This window comes from Aptenodytes patagonicus, chromosome Z, assembly GCF_965638725.1.
Source record: "Aptenodytes patagonicus chromosome Z, bAptPat1.pri.cur, whole genome shotgun sequence".
Classification (NCBI taxonomy): domain Eukaryota; kingdom Metazoa; phylum Chordata; class Aves; order Sphenisciformes; family Spheniscidae; genus Aptenodytes; species Aptenodytes patagonicus.
This window is the reverse complement of record NC_134982.1, coordinates 10,452,070-10,464,221: the sequence shown is the minus strand read 5'-3', so window position 1 is coordinate 10,464,221 and position 12,152 is coordinate 10,452,070. Positions and strand designations below refer to the sequence as shown.

The 12,152-nt window shown below is 38.5% G+C and overlaps 1 protein-coding gene across 4 annotated transcripts in view; it reads left to right on the top strand.

Moving 5' to 3' along the window:
• UBAP2 (ubiquitin associated protein 2) overlaps positions 1 to 12,152 on the top strand; it is a 238,357-nt gene that overhangs the window by 46,041 nt on the left and 180,164 nt on the right. For 2 of the 4 annotated variants that reach the window (XM_076363069.1, XM_076363068.1), the window contains exons 8-10: positions 282 to 385; positions 5,545 to 5,604; positions 6,802 to 6,854. In XM_076363069.1, coding sequence (XP_076219184.1) covers positions 282 to 385; positions 5,545 to 5,604; positions 6,802 to 6,854 — 217 coding nt within the window. The remainder of the gene's footprint in view (positions 1 to 281; positions 386 to 5,544; positions 5,605 to 6,801; positions 6,855 to 12,152) is intronic. The other 2 variants (XM_076363072.1, XM_076363070.1) reach the window with 1 other exon arrangement.

Genomic DNA, 12,152 nt, shown 5'->3' with positions numbered 1-12,152 from the left:
GTTAACTGCTTTTTCAGGAATTGTTGTTTTGGTTCAGTTTCTCTACAGTAATTTTTTTTTCCAGTCTACTCACTTTTTTCTCCTCTTCTTTTCTCTCTTATTCCTTTTTTATCTGTGTCTGCTCATAGAAGAAAAATTTCTTTTGAAACCAAAACTATCAAGATAAATTATGTGGAAATCAAGATGTTAAATCTAATACAACTTCAGCTGAAAATGATGACACTTGTGTTCGTTGAATGACCCATGTGTTCTCTTCCATTTCTTAACTTTTAAAACTCTAGGACATTTAACCCTGCAGACTATACGGAGTCTTCTGCCACTGATGGCTTTGGGACAAAATCAGAGATTTGGGAGACTGGTCAGAATGATGCAGATGATGGAACTGGTAAGATGCTTCAAGAAGTGGAAGGATTGGAATGAAGACCTGTAGCAAATTGCAGTTAAACATTCTGTTAGTGTTCAGTTAACTTCTGAAAATGTGACTACATCTCACATGACACAGATATTAGGTCATTTTTATAGCTTAACTGCAACTAATGTGCAGAGCATATGCTGTAGCCTGAGTGACTATCTGGTTAGAATGAAGGGAAGGCAATTTTCAATTCTTTTTTTTTTTTTTAGAACTAACAATCCCTTGAGAGACAAAGGGATTTGAAGAGTTATTGGAGGAACCTTGTATTGGAAGAACTGTTTAGATATTTTAAGTACTGCTTAAGAGCTCACCTAATATAGTTAGGGAGTGTAAGTCCTACTTCAAGTGATTGGTCCACAGGAATTAGGCAATAGGGTGTGAATATCTAAGTAGAAGAAGAAAAAGAAAAGAAAAACTGTTTACAAATATGAATCCACGCAGTGGTACTGGGATGGCTTTGGAAGCCTCACCTGTACAATGCAGGAATGTAAGGATGTGAGTCTCTGGGATGGAGGAGAGTTCCAAGATTTGCCACCTTTGAAGAGAAGAATTATTAAGTAAAGCACAAGTAGGCACTTGAATGGAAGCCAAAAGAGCAGTCTGCCTGTCTGAAGATAGAGGCAGCTGTGTGTTTCTGTGTGAAGTTTCAAGTCTGAAGTACACACTCGCAGCTAAAGGCAAGAGACAGACATAGTTTGGAAAGGAACCACTTAACAGTGGTCTCGTGGTGATTCAGAAATGAAGAATATGACCTGCTTGTCTGTGATTGGGAAAATAGGATACTTTGCTGCTTCCCATATTCTGTGACAGGAGATGAAGACAAAGGAAACCCTGTGTCAGGATGGAGAAATTGATAACACGTGTTGTCCACATTTGGGAACCACTAAATGCTGGGAGAGATTTTTTTTTTTTTAACCCCAGCAAAGGGTAACTATTCTGGTCTCTTCATTGCTGAAGCCTACTCAGGTGATTTTTCATCAACCCCTGTGTCAAGTGTGGAAGGAAAAGACTGATACCGGAGGCCAGGTGTACTCTGTTGAGCTCTGCTGTGAGCCTCTTGAGATGCAGTTTTCTAAACTTCATACAAGCCATTTTCCACTTAACCAGAGAAGACAATAACAGGCTCAGAGTTTAGGAGGGCTTATTAGGCAGCTGACTTGTCACTCTGAGTGCCTTCTAGTCCAGTGTGGGAGAGTGGCACTGAGTATATTAATGGTTACTGAAAGGGAGCTCTTTTGCCAAATATGGCATCTTTCCAAGGAATTACTTTTGAAATGACTTGGTGCTATAGCACAAACAGAAAAGCACCTTTTACTTTCACTCATGCTAGTTTTTCAAATAAGTTTATCAGATAATGAATTAGAAGGACAGCTAATGATTTGAAAATTCCCCTAGGAATACTGATATTGTTGTTTGCTTTATGGTAGCGGAGGGCAGGGTATGTTGTCATGAAAGCTGCAGAAACAATAAGGTTAAATAACTAAAAGACGACGTACAGGAAAGGCATAAGGAGACTGGACCAGAGGTAGAAAATTCACTGCTTAGTTATTAATGAATGCAACCGTAAGGCTGTGGGTTACGAACAACTTTGGCTTGTGCTCCACTTCCCAAGTGAGCTCGAATGTTTTGTGACCCTCCTTGCTAACTCTGGGTAGCCTTAATGTGCCTCCCCTATGGCAACCTCTGTTCCTTCTTGTAGGCATTTCCTCAGTCTTCAGTAATGGAAGAATTCTGCATAGGAATAAGAGTAGCTTGGTGTGGCTAAACAGATCCTTGTAGGAGTATGAATGTGTCTACATGAGGGGTTTGCTGCTGAGCAAACAGATTGGTGGAAATTCAAAGTGTACTAGTTGACGTGTGGAACTTCTTTTTGGATGCCAAGTGTGTTTTTGCTGTTAGGCTGTGCACATATCACCGAGAACTTCACTGAGCTTCAGTAATGCAACTTAAAGCATGTATGGAAAGTTGGGGAGCATGGTACGGAGAAGAAGGTGAGAGAAGGCATTTGGGAATTTTCCCTGGCCTCATCAGATTAATGGTTCTTGGGGTATGAATGACTCAGTGTCAGTGTGGGGAGTTTCTGCAAATTCATTTGGTTGGTGGAAATTTTAAGTGAATTAATTAAAGTGTGAATGTTTTTTTTGGGTGCTAAGTACCTTTTTGCTGCTAATCTTAATTTACTTTCAGTGCAAATGGAAGAGGCACCATAATTGACAAAACAAAAATGTCTCTCTATATATGACTATAGGAAGAGTGTTTTATTTTACAGTGTTTCTTCTTTAGACAAGCTGTAGGAATGTCTGAAATAAGTCCCCGAGCCAGAAAGAAGAGATCTCTTTAAAAAGAGTAGGCTTTAAAATTGAATCATTTGGTTTTGTCCAAGTGGGAAGCACTTTTCTGGCGATGGAAAGCATCTTGAGGGTTATTAGAGGAGGCTGCAGCTGGGGTAGTAGTTTTAAAGCAGAAGAGAGTGCTGGGAAGGAAGATGGAAGCAGGGGTAGGGGGAAGAAGTGGCAGACAAGGTGTGGGGCTGGAAGCAGGTTGTACAAAGTTCAGCTGTTGATTTCACTTGTTAATCACAAATACTAGTTTTCAATTTTTTTTTTTTTTGCCTTAATTTACAGTGCTGTCATGTTAGTTACAAATCAACAGTCCCAGTAATAAATAAGTTTCCAATGTGGAGTTACTAAAGATGTGAATGAGGGGGACGTATAGGTATGGAAATCCATAAAGCCTGCAGTGGGCTAGTGAAGGATGTCAGGTAAGAGCATACACAGAGGAAGGGCAGGATGGAAATTCCTCTCTTTATTCCTCATTACCCAGTCACATTTCTTTCATCTAAAAAGAAAGAAAACAAAATTAGCTCATACTAGTTACTTGGAAAATTAGTGTCTTTCATCTGCGGTTACATTAAAAAGGAGATAACTGGGCAACTACCTGGAGAAACAAAGCCAGTTTTGCGTATCAAAATGTTTTCTGAAGACATCATGCAAATAGAAACTCTGTGGAGTTCTGAGTATTTACTAAGTATTTCCTCTTTAAGCCAGTGCTGGGAAAGGATCAACATCAACATTTTTGATTGAAAAGAAATACACTATTTGTTTCCAAAATGTAGTTGCCCCCATACGTCCTCTGAAAGCGCTCTAGAACCTCTTGTCCTGAATTGTTGCAGATGCCAGAGGAATCGCAGTAGCCTGAATGAAAGGTGTTTCTAGGTGCACCATCATGTAATCCTATAGAAAAGCTAGCTGGTTCTGTGGAGGTAAAATTTAGTGTTGTTGGTTGAAATAAAAAGAGAGTAAAAGTTGAATCTTTCATGGTTCATAACATTTAAGTGTAATTGTATTCCAAATAATTCAGCATTGGTTTTCCTGCATCCTAATTTTTATAGAAGTAATGTACAGCTGAAAAGCAAAGAGAAGGGACAGGTGGGAGGAAACAAAATGACCAATTGTCATCCAAAAGGGAATAAACTTGAACAGTGTGATCGATATTTTCTTACAGGCATGCTGAGTGTTCAGTTTCTTACATTTTTGTAATGTACATGTCAGTAGGAGATCCTGAACAACAAATCACAGCAGTTCTTGTAAATAAATTATGTTGGAGGTGGTCATTTCTCAAAGTAGGTTATAAAAATGGTATTGGGTTCTGGTAATTCACTGATACCTGTACTTCGGTAGTGTTTCATAAATTTCACAGAAAAGCTTGCTTCGTTATCTTGGTTATGAGCAGCCTTAAATGACTCTGAAACTGAAGAATGACAAGAAAAAAAATAAATTACAGTGTAACTGTCAAGGGGGAAGAAGGGAGTTGTGTGGCTTGGAAGTTACAATGAGGTTGGGGTTTTTTTTAGGATTGCTGTAAAAGTTGGAAGGAACATTTTAAGGAAACCTTCAGGTCATTCTAGAATATAAATGTAATCCGAAAGGAAAGGATTAGTACATAAGTTTGGGATAGACCAAAATAAAATTATTTTGGAGCTAGTATCTATGGCTGATTATTCAAAAAAAGAAAAAAAAAATGAAATAGTGTGACAGGAAGTGAGGAATTGGAGGAAAATAGCTGAAGACTTACCAAAAACATATAGTATACTTTTTATTGGCTTTATAGCTTTCTAAAACTAAACTTGTTACAAAGGGAAACAGGAAAAAGTCACAGATAGCCATCTAGGTTGAATTTGCTATGACAAGGATCCTTGAAAACACAGACCATAATTTCGGTGGAAACCAGAGAACTCTTAAATTGTGATGCTTTGCAAGGCTTGGAAGTAAAAGTTGGGAAGAGGATACATGGAGTTGCAATAATGCCAAGGTGTATTTTGGACTAAAAGGAAATTGATGCACTTGTGGCAAGGTCAGACTCAGAATCCCTTCAATAGAAGGAAGGTGTTAGCAAACTGGATTTAATGCAGACAAGAGTAGTGAAATAACGATGAGTCTGGAAGGATTGAGTTGGGAAGGTAGAATGTTACTAAACAACAATAATAAACTTAGCAGATTGGGTCAACTAATAAAAGGGTGAAGGGTTGTGTTCAGTATTTAAAAAGAGTAAACGCACAGACCATGTTCATAGGAGCAACAGATGAATGTTTAAATTGAATGTCAGGAAGATGTCCCAAGTATTATTCCAAACAGGCTCCGTCTCCCAAAGGTGGTGGAGGATGCTCAGGAGTTGGGCTTGATTTGTCTGAGCTCTTTCTGTGTTTGTTTTAGCAGGCTCTGAGCTCCATTGTCAGAGGTCTGACACCAACACAAGGTTTGTCTTCTACAGAGGCAGGCCTTGCACTGACTGACGGGATAAATACAAGCAGGGCAAATACTAAGATGTATTTATTTAAAGAAGAAATATCGGAGGAAGGGATCTTGTGCTGGTCGGGAGAAGGGAAAGAAAATAACTGTTTCTCTAAAAACTGCTGCTCATTGGGCTTTTCCGCCTTTCCAAAATTTCTGTGGAAATGTGTGGATTAGACTAGAAATTTGAGGCATTGTAGTAATTTTGCTGTGCTCGGATATGATTATTAGTTCTTTTTCAAGTACCTCAATATTTTGCAGCATGTAGAAACCTTCTGGTTAGGGGCTGTTTGGTAACAAGTGAGCATGAGATGTTTCAGGCAACTCTGTATTGCTCCACAGAGCCAACACAAAGCGGATGTTACCTTGCTCAGGACCTGCCAAATGATTTTGGATTCCAAGGTATAAACCCCCTCTCTTCTCCCCACCGTGTGTCTATCTTTGTGGTAGACCTGTTCGCCTCGCTGGATTAGTGCCATTCGACCCTCCTCTGCCCAAGACGCTGCAAAGGTGTCTTTGTAAAGGTGTACAAAGGTTTTGTAAGGTGTACAAAAGAATGCACTAATGTAGTGATGGCATTAGTACAAACTGGATTTGATGCTGTCTTCAGGGGGCTTGTTTCTGGATGAATGTGTCTCAGAGGGTCCCTAGTTAAGTAAAAGATGATTAAAGCAGTAGTTCTTTTGCTTTTGTACTTGATCAAAGGTGATGGTAGCAGGAACTTTACTGCCGGTGTTTTCTTCGCTCATGTTTATGTAGTTTAAATGAAGTCTGTGATTGTTGCTGGGATAACCTTCCCTATGCTTACTCTGGTGGGCCAGGCCTTCAGTCCATTTATTGCTCTTGCATGTCTGTGCCTGCTGTTTCCTATGGAAGGGATCAGGTTTTTGCATCTATAGGATCGTTTCCTGTAGTTTTCCCATTGCCGCATGCTGTGGACTGCATGCTGTGCTCCAGTGTTCGCCAAATAAACTCTGCCACAAGTTACGAGAAGAAGTGTTTTGCAGCTACGGTGGAAGCTTATTGACTCTTCTGCTGCCATTATATGAATTATATATGTTTTAAAATAAAATTGTTTTGTCAGGGGAAGGGAGTGGGGTTGTTCTGCCCTGAGGAGAGAGTTAACAGGTTGGAAAGGAGCCTCCAGAGGCATAGCTTGGGTCTGGAATTTGAATGTGTTGAAAGTAGGATTATGGATGTCGGAGCAGGTGTTGTGATTGTATGAATTTGTGCATGAAACTGAGAGATCCCGTGGGAGGGTTGAGTAACCTCTCACTGTCATTTGGGACATACGAGGAAGTTCTTCCTATGTTTGGGGTTAATCACTGGTTGCAGACATGCATTTGTGCAAATTATGTCTGGTACCGTAGTGGGTATGAAATTCCTGAAATCAGAAATTAAAGGGGGGGAAAAAAAACCCTCCCAAAATTTTTAACCTGTGGACCAATTTTCTAGAGCTTACCATGTTTCCAACCACCATCTCCTCACTTTGCGTTCCACTATAATGAAAACAGGATTGCTTATAAAGCAGAAAGTTTGAAATACGACATTGTGCTTTTAGCTTATAACTGTTTTCTTTCCTTCCACAAATTACAATAGGAGCGTGGAAAAACTCAATAGAAGAATGGACAGCAGAAGACTGGAATGAAGATGTAAGTGTACCTTGTTGGATAGACCGATTGATTATTTACCCTTTTCAGAGTTTCTGTTGTCTTCAAAAACTAAATGTTTGAAGTATACTTTGCTGTATGCATGCAATGATATTTCTTACTGTGTTTCTTGCTGTAATTCCTGTTTGAAATCTATATATTTAGATAAGCTTATTTTTAAAATAAAATTGAATGAAGAAATACTAATTTATTTTTCTGGGTGGACAATACATGGATAATAAAATTTAAAGTTTTATCTCAAATTAAGTATTTGTGAATTATAGTTCTCCACTGCTCAGCGCTGATGGGTGTTAAGTGCATACCTCCCCCTACTATTGTGTAGGGATTTAAAGCTGTATTATCACAAGACTTCTATGTAATTAAGTGCTGAAGCTTACTATCAACTTTAGACTCCTCATCTGATGCTTTTTGTTTGAAATCTGCATAATTGTTCCACTTAGTCCACTTCATGTTCATAATACTAAAAAAAGGAGCTAGTAGTATGCTGAAGCTAGCACTTAATTGCTTCATTGCTGTTGTTTTATCATGATGTGTTGTCTGAAATACTACAACAATTTTGGTTCTCATTCTTTATCAGGGAAGAGATGTCTTCATGTCTGCAAAATGTTTGGCATTTGTGATCATCGTGTGAAAATCGCATTTGTGATTTTAAGTTTTCAGTTACTGTACTAAAGCTTAAGCAGTTCATAAAACCAACAAGGTAGCAAGAAATATGGAAAGGAAAACTTAGCTTTTAAGACGTTTTTCATCTTTTACAGGAATATCCATTATTTCAAGTTTATTTTCAGAAGAGTAAGAGGTTGTCTTGGACATCATCCCTTTTGCCTCCTCCTGTAGGGTTGCATGTCAGTGTTATCCCTAGAAATGTGGGAACGTTTTATATTACAGATACGAAAAATCTGTCCTTACCTCATGAGAGGGCTGTGTCTTTCGAGAAAATTAAAAGAAACTCTAAAATTCCTAGGTTTTCTGTATCAGTTACTGCCATCAAAAGCTGGCATCTTTTTTAAACCCGTCCTTTTATTTCTACAGTATATGCTACAGACAGACTAAGTGCTAAGGACAGTGAAAATTTCTGGCCTTGTTTCTCACCCCTGTTTGATGCTAATACAATACAGCATTTGTAGTATGGGAGGGGTGTTGAGCAATGCTGACTAAGGATGATTTTTTTTTTTTAAATTAATTATTAAACCTGTGTAATTTGCACATGTATCTTGAAAGAGCAGCAGATGAAATTTCTAGCCTGTTGTTAATTTTTATTAATTTTAGAGTCCTGGAAAAATAACCTAGGAGAAAGTTGCTCATGTGCTGATGTTAAGAAAGAGTGAATGAAATGGCGAGCTGCAGACAAATTAGCCCAAAACATGCCTGGGGAAAAAATAAAGGAAAATTGATTAATCTGATTTAAAAAAAATAGAAGCGTAAGAATACAGCTTGTGCTATTCAGTGTAGTTTTATGGAAAATAGGCCCACTTCAAATAAACCTGATCTGGTCTTTAAGTAAATTATGCGTTAACTGTGAAGATAATGTCCTTGTAAGAGATTTGATCTACATCTTTTGTTCTAAAAATAATTACATGCTATCACAAAACACATTAAGTGGATTAAAACCTGCCTTGCAAATTTTGGCAAATAAATCTTTTGCAGGAGGACCCTTATTGAACATGGGCATTTCTAGGACTATAAAGGAATCCAATCCCAGGCGAGATGCCATCTAGTGTCCTTATCAATGATTTGGAAGTAAAAATAAAATCACTGCTGAATAAAATGTATGGGAAACCCAAAAATTATTGGAATGGCAATTAAAAGTAAGCCAGTCATGCAGAGAAATCTGGACCTTTGCTGGACTGGACCTGTTCAAATGAAAAATGCTTTAATATAGCCAAAAGTCCATTTGTTTTATAGGAATAAAGGCACACCTCCAGAACAAGGGGCTATTTTCTGGAAAGCAGCAACTGAAAAATTTTCAGGATTGTAGTGGATGATGAAAAAAGAACAGCTCAGCATGGTCTCCTAAAGGGCTGATGCTGTGGCAAAAAAAAGCTATTGTCTTTTTGTCTGTAGGCACTCTTCCCCTGACTCTTAATCGTTCTTGATTTATATTTCTGTACATGGACTCTCCTGAACTTGATTCCGAAGTACTGCATCCAATCATTTGTTGCTTTTACAAAACAAAAATTGTGGAAAATAGCTGAAAATTATTTACTGATAGAAGAGGTCCTTGAGAGTGAGATTTTTAGTTTACTGAATCTGAAACGGTTACTTTATTAGCATGTAATGGGCTCTGGTTTTAGTCTGGCAGACAAAGGCATAATATGAACCTGTGGCTGGAAAATGGAGCTGTGCATTTAAATGTATAATAAACACAATTCTAGCAGCATGACTAATGATTAAAACAACCAAGGAAGCTGATGTATTTGCTCTCTGCAGATAAAGACCAGGTGTTTTTCTGAAGAATATTTTTGTTTAAATGTGGTGTTCTCTAGTCAGATACAAGTTACGAGCAGGTGAGTGAAATTTCATGTTGTTTGACCTGAGAAGGATTAGCTTTTTGTGATCTAATAGTCCTGTTTGGTATTTATCTTTACTAGTGAGTATTGAGCAGGTATAGTAGGTTGTCAGCATGCTCTTAAATAGAGTAAAAGCTAGTTGCAGTGAAAATAGGAGGTTGTATTTTGTTAAAAGGATATTCAGGGCAAGAACAACGAAGGACCAGACAAATGTTGAGGTAGTGAAGGTGGCTCTGCGTTTTCCCGTTAAAATTGTTATCATATTCTCCTGGCTAAAGAAAATAAAGTTTAACTACAGAAACTATCAGAAGGGGAGAAATAGAATACATACAAATTGCTGGAAAGTGGATGAAAGGAAATATTTTCTGTACAATATTGGTAGTCTCAGTTTTTATTTGAGACAACAGCAACACTTAAAAAAAAAGAAAAAAGTGTATTTTATTGGGAAACAGCATGAGAACTTGTTTTATTTTGTTTAACTTCAGTACATCGTACCAAAACAGTTATAAGGTTTGGTTATTTCTGGTTTGTCAATGTTGAGTTTTTATGAGGATGCTGGAGTATGTTTTCCTGTTCTCCTCACCTATCAACTGGCCATAGGAGCTGGTAGCTAGTTGTTAAATGTATTTATTGTCTGTTTGGTGATTGGAGAATGATTTTTATCATAGGAACAGGAGCTGAAAAGCACAGGCATTTCGCTGCAGATGGAGGAAATACCCTTGTGAGGCCGATGCTTGCAAATGGTTCATGACCGACCATTCAATTCTGGGAAAATGCCAGAGCCTCAGTGAAAGATTTACAAGTGTAGTGTACGGTGAGCGTAAATAACTTTGTTAGGAGCCAATAATACTATTTCTAAGAAATACTAAATACATCTGCGTAATAAAACTTTTCAGCTGCTGCTGCACAAAGTATGTGTTTTGACAAATGCCGTAATCCCAGCAGACTTCTGAATTAGGTGCTTGATTGGAGCTTGTGGCAGTGAGTTTGCCACAGGGTGTAGTGTAAACTTCGATGTAGCCAAGCTGGTAGCTGGAGACTTTTGTTTTGCATGCTGGTTCACCTGAAGAGAACATTTCCTCTCTCATACGTGAAGCATGCTTTTGCATAGTCACAAACATCCTCAGGCTCCTTGATTTGCTTAGTTTTCAGGATTTATCAGTGTTTTGGCCACAGTTAGTCTTATCCTGGGTTATGTAAGAGTAAGAAACTGTTGACATTACAAAGAATTTAATATTTAACCAAGGGATTGCAGACCATAGGCTGCTGCTCATGCCATTAACTGACCTCCTTGTGCCATATAATGCAGAAGTCTCATAACACTACAAAAAGTACAGTACACATTGTTCTAAAATAACATGTACGGTGGGGAAAGGGCTGAACAACAGAGAAACAGCCTTTTTAATTGGAAATATGCTTGAGCTGAATCTTTCTTCATTTTGGTCAGTACATAGAGTTGCGGGCTGGCGGCGTTATGCACAGGACAGAGTTGTGTTCTAGAAAGCTGGGATTAAAGTATGTTGTATCGGCAGCAAGGGAAGGGAAGGAAATGTAGAGAGGAACTGTGGTGGTACTCATTTTTTCATGACACAGTGTGTTGCACGTAAGTGGGTGCTAGGAGAGTACATGAAACATCTGAACTTTGCCTCTGAGTGGTAAGTGATTGCTCCCAGTCAGCCCTTCTGTGTTCTGCTTAAAACAATGGTGTTTCATAGGAGAATCCCAATCAGATGACCATGTTCAGGGATATACGTGCTTTCAGTAGAGTTGCCTGTGGGATGGTAGCTGAAATTGGCTCATGTCCGTGATGTCACTTAAACTGGGCTGCTAGGAATGTATGCAATTAAAAATGTATAATTTCCTGGAAGAGCTGTATTCAAATGTCACATTTTAAAGGGATTCTTTGTGAGTGTTGAATAGGTCAGTTATTCTTTAGTCTAAATACAAAGCTACACCAAAGTAGTTAATGGTGATTTTGTGCAAATTTAATTTAAAATATAACCATTATACATGCATATCTTGTTAAACCTAACCTGTACTGGCTTAAGACCTATTCTGGTTTGCAAGTATTCCTGTCAATAGAAATTAATTAGCCCTAGGAAGTTGTAGCTAACTACTATTTTTTAAAAAAGAAAAGCTATTAAAAAAACCAAAACAAACAGCAACCAACCAACCCCCCTGCAAACGAAAATCACCCCCTTTCCCCCCCAAACCCCAACCAACCAGTTCCCCCTCCCTGGCTACCTGTGCAAGTATCTATCTCTATTGTAACAGCATGGTGAAAAAAGTACGGTTTTCTGCTGTGGATGGGCTGACTGGTTATAGTACAAGCAGTTACATGGTTCTCCCTTTATCATTGTTTTTGAACTCATGCTTGCAAAGCAATCGGTTTAAGATGTTATTGCTGCCCCTAGCAGAAATGCCAAGAAGGAACCACGAATGCTAGTTCACTGTACATACCCGAGTGCAAACCTGCCTCCGCTGGTGATGTGAGCTGAAATGTAAAACACCAGGGGTACATGAAATGAGTGGGAACCGTGCAATATGCTAGACCTCTGCAACAAGGTTTATCAGAGCTGCTCTATGGAGTACTAAATTATGTCTGCACAAAGTATCTTTACACTGATGATATACCAGCTGTCACGTTAATTACTTTCTACTGGTATATTTTTCAGTTAAACTATTGCTCACATTGATGTAGTTACATTGGTGTACCATCATGTGTGTTCAGTAGATCAAATTTCCTAACACTTCGATTAAGTACACTTTA